The sequence below is a fragment of the Elephantulus edwardii genome, unplaced genomic scaffold, assembly GCF_000299155.1.
Source record: "Elephantulus edwardii isolate Elephantulus edwardi_28Jun2011 unplaced genomic scaffold, EleEdw1.0 scaffold00012, whole genome shotgun sequence".
NCBI classification, from domain to species: domain Eukaryota; kingdom Metazoa; phylum Chordata; class Mammalia; order Macroscelidea; family Macroscelididae; genus Elephantulus; species Elephantulus edwardii.
In genome coordinates, this window is record NW_006399762.1 from 8,541,731 (window position 1) to 8,556,248 (window position 14,518).

The 14,518-nt window shown below is 37.8% G+C and overlaps 1 protein-coding gene across 1 annotated transcript in view; it reads right to left on the bottom strand.

Annotated features, from left to right (window-relative positions):
- MYOZ2 (myozenin 2) overlaps positions 1-14,518 on the bottom strand; it is a 64,640-nt gene that overhangs the window by 35,095 nt on the left and 15,027 nt on the right. Inside the window, exon 3 of the mRNA XM_006881061.1 lies at positions 2,580-2,749. Within this exon, the coding sequence (XP_006881123.1) occupies positions 2,580-2,749 (170 nt within the window). The remainder of the gene's footprint in view (positions 1-2,579; positions 2,750-14,518) is intronic.

Below are 14,518 nucleotides of genomic sequence, written 5' to 3' on the forward strand. Positions count from 1 at the left end.
CAGTTCTGACTCGATGGCAATGAATGAATGATGACTTGGGTTTTATTTTTCCTTTTAAAATTTGGCATATTTTAAGTGAAAGTCTGCATGACAAACTAGGTTCTCATTTAATATTTTTTTAAATGTGTTCCCTGACATAAGTTACATTTTTCACAATGAGTGAATATTCTCATTAGTTCTACTAATTTATTTTCTGTTTCCATTAAATCTAACTTCCTTACCCCTTCTCAGCTTTTCATCTTTGCGTTACAGCAAATGTTGACTTTTTACTCTCATTTAGTTGATTATTCAGGAAAGTGCAAGTGTCACAGGTGATATTATTTTCTAAAACAATTTATTATTTAGATGAAAAATGATAACCAGGAATCACTTCAGTGTCAAATTCACATGGTATCTTAGGGTCTTAGAATGATAGTCCTGGGGTTATTCTAGTTTCTATCAGGCGAGTATGTGTGGCCTCTTCTAGGTATTTGAGTTTTACATTACATTTTTCCTTCCTTAGAGTAGGACTTTTTGTTTAGACAGTTGGCAGTGATTCTTCTAATATAGACTAGATGAGCCCATGTTTACATGAGGAAGCTTACTTTGGTCTGGAGCCTTTGATTTCCTTCATTCTCTTTTGTTCCAGATGAGGAGAGATGTGAAATTTTGTAGTAAATGGCTGTTGGCAAGCTTTTAAGATCTCAGTCTACTAATCAGACTTCTTGTTGTGTGCCATCAAGTAGGAACTATTCATAGCTGACCTTCCAGCAGGTTTTCAGAGGCAATAAATCTCATGACAGGAGATTGCCCATCCTTCTCCCACAGAGTAGCTAGTGGATTTGAGCTGTGTGCCTTTGGGATTGCAGTACACCTTCTTACCACTAAATCACCAGAGATCCACACTCATCAAATGCTTCTTGTTGTTAGATGCCACTGAGTCGAGTAGACTCACAGGGACCTGTGAACAACGGATCTGAACTCTATCCTGTCCTGTGCTATCCTCACCATCTTGAACATATTAGAGCCTCTTACAGCAGTCACTGTGCCAATCCATCTGGTTGAAGGATTTTTTCTCTTTTGCAACCCTCCACCTTTCCAACCATGATGTCACTCTCCAAAAAATAGCCCTTCCTAACTACATGCCCAAATTATATGAGGCAAAACTGTGTCATTTTTGCCTCCAAGTAGCACTACAATTGCACTTTCTCTAAGACATATCTGTTTGCTCTTTTGGTAGTTTATAGGATATTTAGTACTCTTCTCCAACACCACAACCCAATGGTATCAATTCTTCTTCTGTCATCCTTATTCATTGTTCAGCTCTCAGACTCGTAGCAAGTGAGTGAAAAGATCATGGCCTGAATTAGGCACACGTTAGCCTTCAGTGTGTCACTGCTGCTCCTCAGTAATTTGGAGATGTTCCTGATTTTCCCAGTGCAATATGTCTCATGATGTCTTAACTGCTGGTACCAAGTATGTTGGCTGTAGAACCAGATAAGACAAATTCCTTGACAGTTCCAATCTTTTTCCTATCAATTATGTAGCAGCCTATCAATCCATTGGTCAGAAGTTTTGTTTTCTTGATGTTAAGATGTCATTCATGTTGATTCAACTCATCAATTCCATAATAATCAAGCTCATCAAACTAGGATGTAAAAATTTTCTTTTTTAATTATATCATGCTGATTGGATGTGTTTTTCCACAAGGCTATGGTATCAAGCCTTCAAATCCCATAAAACAATCTCTTCTAGCTCTTTAGTCAGGTGGAGGTAGTATCCACATTGTTGTTGTTGTATGTTGTCGAGTCGGAACTGACTCGTAGCTGACCCTCCAGTGGGTTTTCAGAGGCTACAAAGCTCAGGATAATGCCCATCTTTCTTTCCTGGAAGAGCTGGTAGATTTGAACAGTACCTTTTTCTTTCTTTTTTTTTTTTTTTGTACTTGACTTTTAAAGCCATTACTTCAAAGCTGACTATTTTTCTAGTGTGAGCTTCATACTCAAAGATCTCTCTAGATGACAGTTTAAGTGAAAACAATATGAATATAATGTATACAAGTAAATGTAACTTGTGCATTTACTCTTTCATTTGGTTATTAGTGTTCAGTTTAGGAAAGTGTTTGTCCAAAGAGTTGAGGCCCATTGGCTATGTAGAAACAGGAAGCAAACCGAAAAGCTATGTGATGTCCAAGCATGTTTCAGAGCCAGGAAGTTTTCAGCCAATGAAATACTTGCCCTCACTTTGAGGAGCCGTGTGTGCTTTGGAAGTGTTCCTATACCAAACATTGAACTAGTGCTGATAAGGTGGTGGAGACTTTCTGTATCTCACTCCCTCCTCCTCCTCCTCTTAGCAGAGCGGGCTTGTTCTTCATGGTCTAATCTATGAGCGTGCCATGTCCCTATTGCAATAAAAAGATAACCCTATCATATACAATACTCTTGTTTACTCACCTAAGTTATTCATCATGAAAATAATTACCTAACAGAACCAATGAAATGAAAAAAAAGATATAAAATACTCCTTTTTGAGATTCTAGTGCGACATACATAGTGAGAAGTGTTGCCCCTTTAGACAGTACATGGTTGAGTTATACCCACGTTTATTTGTGCTTTAGATTCGTACTGGAAATTTTCATACGTGTATTTGTCAGATCTTCTCTGGCGCATTTTAAACAGCCTGGCACCACGGTTACTGAGATGGGATAGCTCTTCCAGCATGATGTCTCTGGGGATGCTAACTTTTTTCCCCAGGTTGAGGCCATCAACATCTGTAAAACAGTATCAAACATATATTTAAACCTCAAAGAAAATATTTTTATACTTTTCTAAGTTTCATAATTTATGACATACTACTTGCTAATGTGGTGATTAAGATAGAGGCTATTTATAAATTGCCTTGGTTTAAATACTGGCTCTTCAACTTTCGAACTGCCCGATTCCAGATAACGCCACTTACTTTCTCTAAATCTCTGTTCTCATCTCTAAAGTCCTTAGTCTTATTGCACTGTGTCGGAACTGACTCATAGCTGACTCTCCAGCAAGCTTTCAAAGGCTGTAAATCACACAGGAGGAGAATGTCCATCTTTCCCCCTCTTTGAACCACCAGACAGATACATTTCCTTTGAGCAAACAGCACAACTCCCTACAGACTATGCTACCAGTGACTCCTTTCTTTAAAGGGCAGTTACAAGTAAAAATGCCTATCCTATAGTGTTATCATTAAGGTAAAATGCAAGGTCTTTTTCCCCCCTAAAATAAAAGTTTTATTTTATACTGGTTTACTTACAATGTTTGTGTATACATTGTTTTTCACACCAGTTCTTTCCCATTTCCTTTATACCCATCAAATTGTTTGACCCCATGATTAACCACCTGCTGCCAATCCTCATCTCTGCGCCCCCTTTCCCTCCTTGGATTCTCATACACGCTTTACTAGTTATCTTTCTATTCCTACATTAATGGTCTTACATAAGATCTGTCCTTATGGGACTGAGTTCACTCAGCATAATGCTTTCCAGCCCCTCCCAAGTTAGCGATCTGCAAAATCATTATTCCTGCAGTGTTCCATTGTGTGAATGTACCATAATTTCTCAATTCATTCAATTGCTTTTGGACATTTGGGCTGTTTCCATGTTCTTGCAATGGTGAATAACGCTGCCATGAACATGAGTGTACAAATCTCCATTTGTGTCTTAGTTCTCATTTTCTCGGGTATATTCTAAGCAGTGGGATAGTTGGGTCATATGGAATTTTTTTGAGGAGCGCCAGTATGCCTTCCAGAGTGGTTGTACCATTTTACAATCCCAGTAACAATATATGAGAGTTCTTATTGCTCCATATCCTCTCTAACATTTATTACTTGCTCTCCTGTTAAATTTGCCACAAATGTAAGGCCTCTTACAAGCCTCTTACAATCATACAAATACAAGCCTCTTACAATCATATCTGGGACATAGACTTAATGAAAAGTAAATGTCATTATTTAATTTTTTCAGATTGACTTTCCAAACAGCACTGTCAGTTATTTTCTTAGCGTGCTGTTCTGCTCTCCACATTTTGTCACTATTATTAGAATGCCTATCCTACCTCCCCAACTCACTCCACTTCCCCAACTCTGTCAAAAATACTATTCATTCTGCATCCCTCACCAGAGAGCTAATATAGAGTTGTCAGGTAATAACTATTGACTTAAAAAAAAAATCCTTTCCAATACCACTTCTGTGATTCATATCCCTAAAATCTCTACTCATAATTATTCTTATTCTTCACCATATTTTCAGAACAATGAATCAAAAAACAATGAATCAGTTATGTTTTATGACTCACATATTAATCTTTTAGTCACTTAACAAATGAATGTTATTTTCTTTTTTCCAGTCCTTAATGTCTTTAGCAAAGTGAAAAAAAGAAGTTCCTAGTGTTAAGAAGCTGTCCTGCCATCCTAAAGCCACGTGGTTTGAATCCAGTAGATGTTCCAGAGGAGAAAGAAGGGGAATCTTCTCCCATGTGATTAACCGTCTCTGGAAACCTGCTGGAGGGTCAGCCATGGGACAATTCCAAGTCAGCAGTACACAGCAAAACCAACAATGTCTTTTGCAAAATGAAAAAGAGAAATTCCACCAGTTACTCCTTTACTCTACACAAGAATCAGAAATCGTAACACATTGTGTCATTTTACTGTTGTGCAATTCTATTAAATACGCAGGAAGGAAAATTGAAATTGAGTCATCAGTAAAATAATAATTTTAATTGACTCAACAACAGTTAGAGCAATGAACTAGACTTTTTGTCTACCTAGAAATAAAGCATTAGATCTTTTTATGTTTTCTCTCTGTTTATTTTTTAAAAAGTCCGTTTGTTTTCATGTTTTGGTGTTACATTTGCATATTTTCAAACACTGACAATTCTTGCACTGTAATTTTGGAATATGAAAGGAGGAAATAAGTTATTTTTCAGTGAATATTCCTCAATATACGGGGCTGACAGAGAAGGGCTAGTTCATAATTATGATTCTGGATTCAAAATGCCATGTGTCTTTTAGATCACAAAGCATAAAAGAGACACGCTATTATTGTTTTTTAAATAATTTGGTATAATGCCTGGGAGAAGGAAATCCCCTTTAAAAACACCTTAGATTATTGTTTTTGTTGTTGTTGTTATATACTGATGAGTTGGAACTGACTCATAGCTGACTCTAGCGAAGGCTTTCAGAGGCAGTAAATAACATGGAAGTAGATAGCCCATCTTTATCCTTTGGGGCAGTGGTGGACTCAAACTAGTTATCTTCGGGTAGGTAGTATAAATTTTTATTACTAGGCCACAAGTTGTTGTTGTGTGTGCCACGGAATCGGAACTGACTCATAGCTGACCCTCCAGCAGGTTTTCAGAGGCATTAAATCACATGGGTAAAGAGTGATCACTTTTCCCACACTGAGCAGCTGGTGAATAGAACCATGAGTCCTTGGGATAGCAGTACAACTCCTTAACCACTAAGCCACCACTTACCTCCCTAGGCCTTTCATTAATAATGCAAAAAAGAGAATAGAATTCTGACACTGGAAAAATCAAAGCATGCTTTCCTTATAAAATATTTTCCTGAATTACACAAAAGTTATATTTTCAAATGAATTAAGGTTTTCTTTGAATATTTTCCAGAAATATAAAGCTTCCAAAGCAGTCTAGAGAAACCTATAGATAACAGTTTTCAGAGTAATGGAAACTTTCTTCTAATAATTAAGATGGCAAAGGTTTTCAATGAGTAAAAAAAAAAAAGAAAACATCTAAATTGTTTTCATCAGTACTAGGAATATGTTAAATAAACATTATTTTTATGAGCAAAAACCTAGACTAAGTCCAACAAGAATTATTTTCTTTTCCTTCCAATAGATAAATCAATGCTGTAATTTGCAGGGCTTCAGACAGGTTCTTCCTAATTCTGAGCTAGCTGACAAAGTGAAAACAGAACAAACCTGAATTTATTCAATGTGGGTATACTAGATGATATTTGATATTTGTTGTTGTTGTTATGTGCCGTCGAGTCGCTTGCGACTCATAGCGACCCTATGTACAAAAGCCCTAAACTCTGCTCAGTCCTGTGCCAATCGCATTGTCTCCGATACACCCATCCCAATTACCCCAGTCACTGAATCAATCCACCTCATAGTGGGGGCCTCCCCCTCCTGCGCAGTCCGTCCTCCGCCGTACCAAGCATGATGTCCCTCTCCAAGGACCGGTCCCTCCTGGCAACAAAGTACGTTAGACGGAGCTTCAGAATCCTTGCCTCCAAGGAAAAAAAATAACAAATCAATTCTCTGCCACAAATTTAATCTTCCTCTTCTAAAACTAAGGAGCCCTGGTGGCCTAGTGGCAAGAAGCTGTGCTGCAATCTTGACCGCACGTGGTTCGAGGCCACCAGCTGCTCTGCGAGAGGATAGGCAATCTCCTACCCTGCGATTAACTGACTCTGAAAACCTGTGGGAGTGTCACCGATGAGTTGATTCTGACCTGACAGTGAACAACACAACAACCACTTATAAAAATAAGGCATTGTACATTCCCCCCAGCAACCAAATCTCTTAACTGATGAGTTGGAAACAACAGTACCTGCTTCAAAGATGAAGGCCACTTGTGTTACTTTAAATACGTGTCAGAGGAGACCAGTACATAAGTGAGCCATTAGCACAAATTGAGACTTGGGGACTGAGTTCAGTCGATATACTCTTTCCCAGTCTGTCTTTCCATTTTACCTTGTTGGAGGAGTCTTCTGTTGTGCATAGGGATTTGATTCTTAGAAGGTCGCATTCATCTGTTTTATTCTTATCTGGTTGTAGGTTTTTTCGGATGCTTGGAAGGTTGTTCATTTTGTGAATTAGGGCTTCTAGAATCCTTCCAAGCTTTTCTCTGATGAAATTTATAGTCCTTGATTTTACTCCTAGGTCTTTGATCCACTTTGAGTTGGTTTTTTTTGCCTATGGTGTGAGGTGTGGGTCTTGCTTGTGTTTTCTGCAGATAGTTTTCTAATTTTGCCAACATAATTTGTTAGAGGCTTTCATTTTCCCACTTAACTGATTTCATCACCTTGTCAAAAATTAGTTAACCATAGGTTGATGGGCTGATTTCTGGGTTCTTAATACTATTCTATCTATCTATCTATGTGCCTGCTACCATACCTGTACCATACTATCTTGACCACCATGCCCAAACCTACTCTTAAAATGTTTTCTAAATTCATGTGGAATAAACTTAAACTCAAATTTTGTTTCTCATGGACTTGTTTTAATTTTCTGTATATTTAATTTACATTTGCACATCAATAATTGCTGCTCTGTTTCACAGTCAGTGTTTGGACTGGTTTTGATTGCTGATATTGAACTGCTCCAAAGATTCCTTCCACTAGTACAGTCTATCTGGCTCCTATATAGTCCATTACATGAGGTCCAGGTGTAAAGTTTCAGTTTATGTTCTTTGAAAAAGGCATCTGTGGTATAAAATCACTGAATGTCCAAAATTCTATCATTTTATTTCTGACCTCACTTCTATCACCAATTGTTGTTTCTTTCTGACTACAATTGGTTCTACTTTATCACCAACTTTTGCATTACAGTCACCAATTATCATTAACACATTTTGAATGCATCTTTGGCCAATTTAAGACTTCAAAATCTGGTAGTAATCTTCAACTTCCTCCTCCTGTTGTTTTTTAGGAGATAACTTGAAATTGTCTTTTTAACTATGAATGCAACACCATTCCTCTTCTGTTTTTCATTCCTGGCACAGTATACCATGTAATTGTCTTGATTCAAAGTGCCCAAAGTCACTCATCTCACTTTTATGCTTATAATGTTGATGTTCATGCATTCCATTTCATTTTTAACAACTTCTGGTTTTCCAAACTTCATACTTTGCACATTCCATATTCCAACTGTTTCTCAATTTGATTGCTGTCCAACATGGGCTTTACCTCTACTACTATAGCTATGTTCCTCTATTGTTCATAGGGTTTTCAGAGACCTACTATTTAAGAAGTGATGCCAACCCTTCTTTTCTAGTCTGTATTAATCTGGGAGCTCTGTTTATAACTCTTCAATATGTGTGACACTTCTGGCATTTGATACACCAGTGACATAGCTTTTTTACAGCAACCAGAAATTACCTAGTACTGCATACTCACAGACAAGCACAGTACTAATAAGAATAGCGACAAGTAAGAATGAAAATATTTAATCTAGAGAGGCTGTTAATTGGATGAGGACATCATATTTGAAAAGATGGAGGGTCAGTGAAAGAGAAAGACCGCAAAAAGATGAATTTATACAGTAACTGCAGCAATGGCTCAAGATGTGAGATATTGTGAGGATCGCACAGGATAGGTTAAGTATGGTTTGTACTCTACTCAATGGCACCTAACATCAATGACAGCATCATTAGGTAGATGAGTTAAGTTTTATGGGATTGCTTTGTACATGTGGAAGAAAATCTGTTGGGATAGTGTGTTATGTGTTGCACTGCTAACCTAAAGGTTGTCAGTTTAAAATCCATCATATTCTTGAAGAGAAAAAGATAGACAATCTCCTCCTGTAAAGATCACAGACTAAGAAACTAAGGTAAAATTTCTGTAAGTCAGAACTGACTAGTTGACAGTGAGGAAAATAGAAGCATAAAGATTCCTAATCACAAGATTTTGTAGCTAATTGGGGTGATGGATGAATGAATAGTTGACAAAATACTCTGAAAAAGGAAGAATTTCAATTAGATTTGAATGCTGTGGAAGAAATAAGGCAATAGTGACTGGACCATTAGTGTTATAATATATGTGCACAGGTCTTGCGTAAGTATTGTTAATGGGATAATTTGATGCTGCCAAAGTTACACATTTGGTTACACCATTGAATAGACTACATAATTCACAAAAATACAAATAACTGTCGTAAGACAATTGGAGTTAGACAACAGTCTTTTAAAATTGTTTCCCTGTGATCACTGTCAACTGTCATTCTAATAAGCTGGCAAAATCATGGAGGAGAAACTAAACCTGGTATCAAATCCATCACCTTCAAGTCAATTCTGACTCATGTTCTCCATCAAGTTTCTGAGGCTGTAAGTCTTCGTATTAGGAGATGTCATCAACTTTCTCCTGAGAAATACTTGATGGATTCAAACCACCAACCTTTCAGTTAGTAGCCCAATACATACTTTGAAGGCAAACTTACTGAGTTTTATTTGCTTCAGGTGGTCATCTCAACTCAGACGATTTAGCAAAGAGTTTTTCTGTGAACATGCTGAAAACTCTTTGGCAGTTTACAAACAGTTGACCTCTATGAACAGAATAAAAGCCCATCTGAACCACCTGCCTTTGCATTGTCAGAGCAACTGCCTACCCACTAGGGCACCAGAGCTTCATTATGTAACACAATGTTTCCATATGACATGCAAGATGATAGTGAGGACTGATTTTGAAAAATGCTTTAAACACGGTATTTCCCCCCCCCCTTACACTGTAAGTTCTTGTTATGTACCATCAAGTTGGAACTGACTCATAGCTGACCCTCCAATGGGTTTCAGAAGCAGTAAATTGCATGGGAGGACATTGCTCATCTCTCTTCTGCAGAGAGCTGGTGGATTCAAACTTTGTTCTTTTAGCTTGGTAATGCAACACCTTATTGTTAAGCCCCCAGATCTCCCTTATACTATATACCTTGTGAATTTTTAATACATAATTTAATCTAATATGAAACAGTTAAAATATTTACTAATTGTCAGGTAAAAGGCAGGTGAGTCTAATTCACCAGCTATTCTATGGGAGAAAGATGGGCAGTTACCTCCCATATGATATATATACAATCTCTGAAAACTCCTTGGAGGATCAATTATAGAGTTGTGTCCACTCTATAGCAATGAGTTTGAGTTGTGTAAAGAGCTGGAGTCAGAAAATCAAAAGGGCCAAACACACGTAGCATTTCTTCCTGAAGGAACAGAAGAACAAATTCAAGCCTCAAGTTGCAATACTTAAGGATGCTTTGGCAGAATATGAAATGATCAAGAAAGCATTAAAAGAAGATGGAAGGAGTATACAGAGTCAGAGTCATTATACCAAAAGGAAATGGCGGACACAGAAGAATTTCATGAAACAATGTATGAGCAACAGTCTGAGGTGATGAAGGAAGAAGTTCAAGCTGATCTGAAGAAATTGTCAAAAAACAAGGCCCAAGGAATTGATGGCATACCAACTGACATATTTCAAAAAACAGTTGCTGCCTTGAATGCACTCACCAAATTGTGTCAAGAATTATGGAGGACAACCACCTGGCCAACTGACTGGAAGAGACCCATATTTGTTCCCATTCCAAAGGTGATCCAACAGAGGGCAGAAATTATCAAACAATATCATTAATATCATATTCAAGCAAGATTTTGATAAAAATTATTCAAAAAATATTGGAATAACACATCAATAGAGAACTGCCAGATGTGCAGACTGGGTTTAGAAGAGGTTGTAGCACTAGGTATGTTATAGCTAACGTTAGATGGATCTTGCCTGAAAGCTGAGAGTACCAGAGAAATATCTATCTGTGTTTCATTGACTATACAAAACATTTGACTATGTGGATCACAACAAATGGTGGCTGACTCTGAGAAGAATGAAAATCACAGAACATTTGATTGTACTTATACGAAACCTGTACTTACCAAAGAAAGTAATCAGAACAGAACAAGGAAGCACTGCATGGTTTAAAATCTGGAAGAGTGTATACCAGGGATGTTTTCATACCTTTTCAATGTACGTGTGGAACAGATCATCTGGGAGGCTGAGCTCTATGAGGTGGAGTTTGGAATCAGGATTGGAGGAAGACTCATTAACAACCTTTAGTATGCAGATGACACAACTTTGCTTGCTGAAACTGAGGGGGACCTGCAAGCACTTACTGAAGAAGGTCAAGGACTGCAGCCTTCAATATGGATTGAAGCTCAACATCAAGAAAACAAAGATTCTCACCACTGGGCCAATTGGCAGCATCAGTATAGATGGTGATGAGATTGAGATTGTTAACAGCTTTAGTTTGCTTGGCTCTACAATCAACTCTCTTGGTGCCACCAGTCAGGAAATCAAAAGATGAATTACACTGGAAAAGTCAGTTGTCAACAACCTTTCCAGAGTACTGAAGAGCAACAATGTCACTCTGGAGACTAAGGTGTGTCTGATCCAGGCCATGGTCTTTGCAATTACATGCTACGCATCGTAAATCTTGACAATGACTCAAGATGATAGGCGAATTGATGCCTTTGAGCTGTGGTGCTGGAGAAAAGTATTGAATATACCATGGACTGCTATCTGAATAAACAGATTCATCTTAGTTCTGAAGCTTTGTTTGACCTATTTTGGAAATGTTACAAGGAGGGACCAGTCCTTGGAGAGGGACATCTTGCTTGCAAGAGTGGAGGGACAGCATAAGAGAGGAAGATCCTCGATGAGATGGATTGATTCAGTAACTGGAGTATTGGGGGTCGTGGTGTCAGAGAAAATAAGGTTGACTCAGGATAGAGCAGGGTTCAGAGCTATTGTACACAGGGTCACTATGAGTCGTAAGCACATAACAACATAGTAAAAAAGTGTATTTTTAAATCCAATGAGGATTCATTGTTTTCTTGTTTCATATCTCTAAGACAATTTTATCATTATTTCCAAAACTCTATTCTTAATACATTATCACTTAATAGCAATATGAATTTATAAACATTTACAAAATAAGACTACTAATCTATTGATTTGCACAAATTGAAAGGGTCATCTACTCTTGCTTGTTTTATGCCTGTCTGGAGCATCATCTCAATTCAAGTCAGTGTTGCTAAGTCAGAACAGATTCTTTACGTTCAACCCTCCACCAGGTTTCCAGGGCTGTAAATCGCATAAGAGGTAACAGTCCTTATTTCTCCATAGATTAAAATGGAAAAGGCAGTAGATCTGGGCTACCATGGGTAGATTAGATATTGTCGTTGTTGTTGTTATGTGCCATCTAATTGCCTGTGACTCATAGCGACCCTATGTACAACAGCCCTAAACCCTGCTCTATCCTGTGCCAACCTTATATTCTCTGACACACCTATATCCATTATCCTAGTCCCTGAATCAATCCATCTCATCGAGAGTCTTCCTCACTTGCACTATAATAGTACTTTAAAATTTCATACATAATAGAATTTGGTCTTGTTCTTGCTGCTAATTTTCTAAAGAGCCTTCTTAGATGGTTAGAAATTGATGACAAACTTTGGAAAATCTATAAATTTGTCAAGTCTGACTGTAGGCTAATTTTCAGACAAAACAAAACAAAATGTTCAAACTTTCCTTGCTCTAAATTTTTGTAGCTTATTTTTCTGAAAATAAAACATTCTTTCTTTCTCTCTCACAGACATGCTAATAATACACGTGTTAATAAAAGGGTTATAACCAAGACTGAGAGAATGATTTCAAACCAACTTGTTGTTATTGCTGTTAGGTTCCATTGAGTTGAGCACAACTTATAATGACCCTATGAACAAAAGATATGTACCCTGTTCTATCCTGCACCATGCTCACACTTCCTGACACACAAAGGCTCATTGCAGAAGTCACCGTTTCAATCCACCTACTTGAGGATCTTTCTCTCCTTTGCCAACCTTCCATCCTTCCCAGCATCATGTCCTTCTCCAATGAATAGACTCTCCTAGCAACATGCTCAAAGTATGTGAGGTGAAGCCTCATCCTTCCTGCCTCTGATGAGCACTCTGGTTGTACTCTATCCAAGACATACTCATTTTCTTGGCCACCCATGGGATGCTCAATGTCATTCTCTAACACTACAGCTCAAAGGCATCAATTCTTTTACAATCATCCTTATTCATTGTCCACCTTTCCGATGCATAGCAAGTAACTGGAAAAATCAATGTCTGAATCAGAGGCACCTTAGTCCTCAAACTGCCATCATTATACCTCAATAATTTGGAGAGGTCCCTAACTGCAGATTTTCCCAGTGCAATACGTCTCCTTATTTCCTGACTGCTACCAAGGGTTTTGATTGTGAAGCCAAGAAAACTTAAACTGTTAACTGTCTCAATCTCTTCACCATCCATACTGATGCTGCCAATAGGCCCATTGGTGAAAATCTTTGTTTTCTTGATATTGAGATGCAATCCATACTGAATTCCTTGATCTTTTGAACAAGTGCTTCAAGTCCTCCTCACTTTCAGCAAGAAAGGTTGTTCCATTTGCATAATTCAGGCTACTGATGAGTCTCCCTACAATTTTGATGCCACATTCCTCTTCATAGTGTCCAGCTTCTTGGATAATTTGCTTAGTTTACAGATTGAATAGGTATAAAGAGAGAATACAACCCGGATGCACTTCCTTCTCAGTTTTAAACCATGCACTGCTCCCCTGCTCTGTTAGCACAACAATCTCCTGGTCCAGATATAGGTTTTGCATAAGCACAGTTAAGTGCTCTGGATTTCCATTTTTCTCAATGTCAGCCACAATTTGTTATGATCCACACAGTTAAATGCCTATAATGCAAAAGTAAATTATATCTTTAAACAGAATTTCAGAAAATGTAAATAATAATCCCTCAGGCACAACACAAAAGCACATTTTATCCTAACCATCACTCTTTTCCTTTCTCTGCCTACTTTCTGAAGTGGCTGAGTATTACAAACAATTCACTGAGAGGAGACAAATAACATGAAAACTACCTTTTTTTTTTTAAAAAAAAAAAAAGCCCTTATGCATTTAAGAGAACACTAAACATTAGAAATGTAATTTCAATAATGCAGAATCGGTTCTGGACTTAGAAAATTTTTTTCTTAAGTAACCAATTATGTATGGTTATGACTATTGTTGTTATTGTTTATACCACTAAAGTCACTATAACTCAGTGATTCTATGAACAAAAGATTTGAACGTTGCCCTATTCTGAGCCCAGTGTTACAGTCATTGTGTCAGCTAATTTTTCTAGGATCTTTTTCTCTTTCTCTTACTGTCCCCCTTTCCCAACATGATTTTGTTTTCCCCGAAGGACTAGCTCTTCTTGACAATGTGCTCAAAGTATGTGAGATGAAGTTTTCCTATCCTTGCCTCTAAGAAGCACCATGGTTGCATTTCCTCCATGATGGACTTATTTGTTCTTTTGGGGTATTTAGTGTTCTTCTTCAATGCCACAACCCAGGCATTCAGTGAAAACATCTGAATTCTGCCTGTGCCCTAATCCTTCTGGAATAGATAAGCTTCAAGAAAACCGGAGTCTGTTGTATATATTAATTTTCAATCATAAGTTGTTACTGTTATATGCCATCAAGTATGACCCCTTGTGACCCTATGAACAGCAAATTTAACCCTGTCCTATCCAGTGCCATCCTCATCATCTGACATGTTGTTTGTTGTTGTTATGTGCTGTCAAGTCACTTGCGACTCATAGCAACCCTGTGTACAACAGCCCTAACTCTGTTCTGTCCTGTGCCAATCGCACTGTCACTGACACTCCCATCCCTATTACCCAAGTGACTGAATCAAT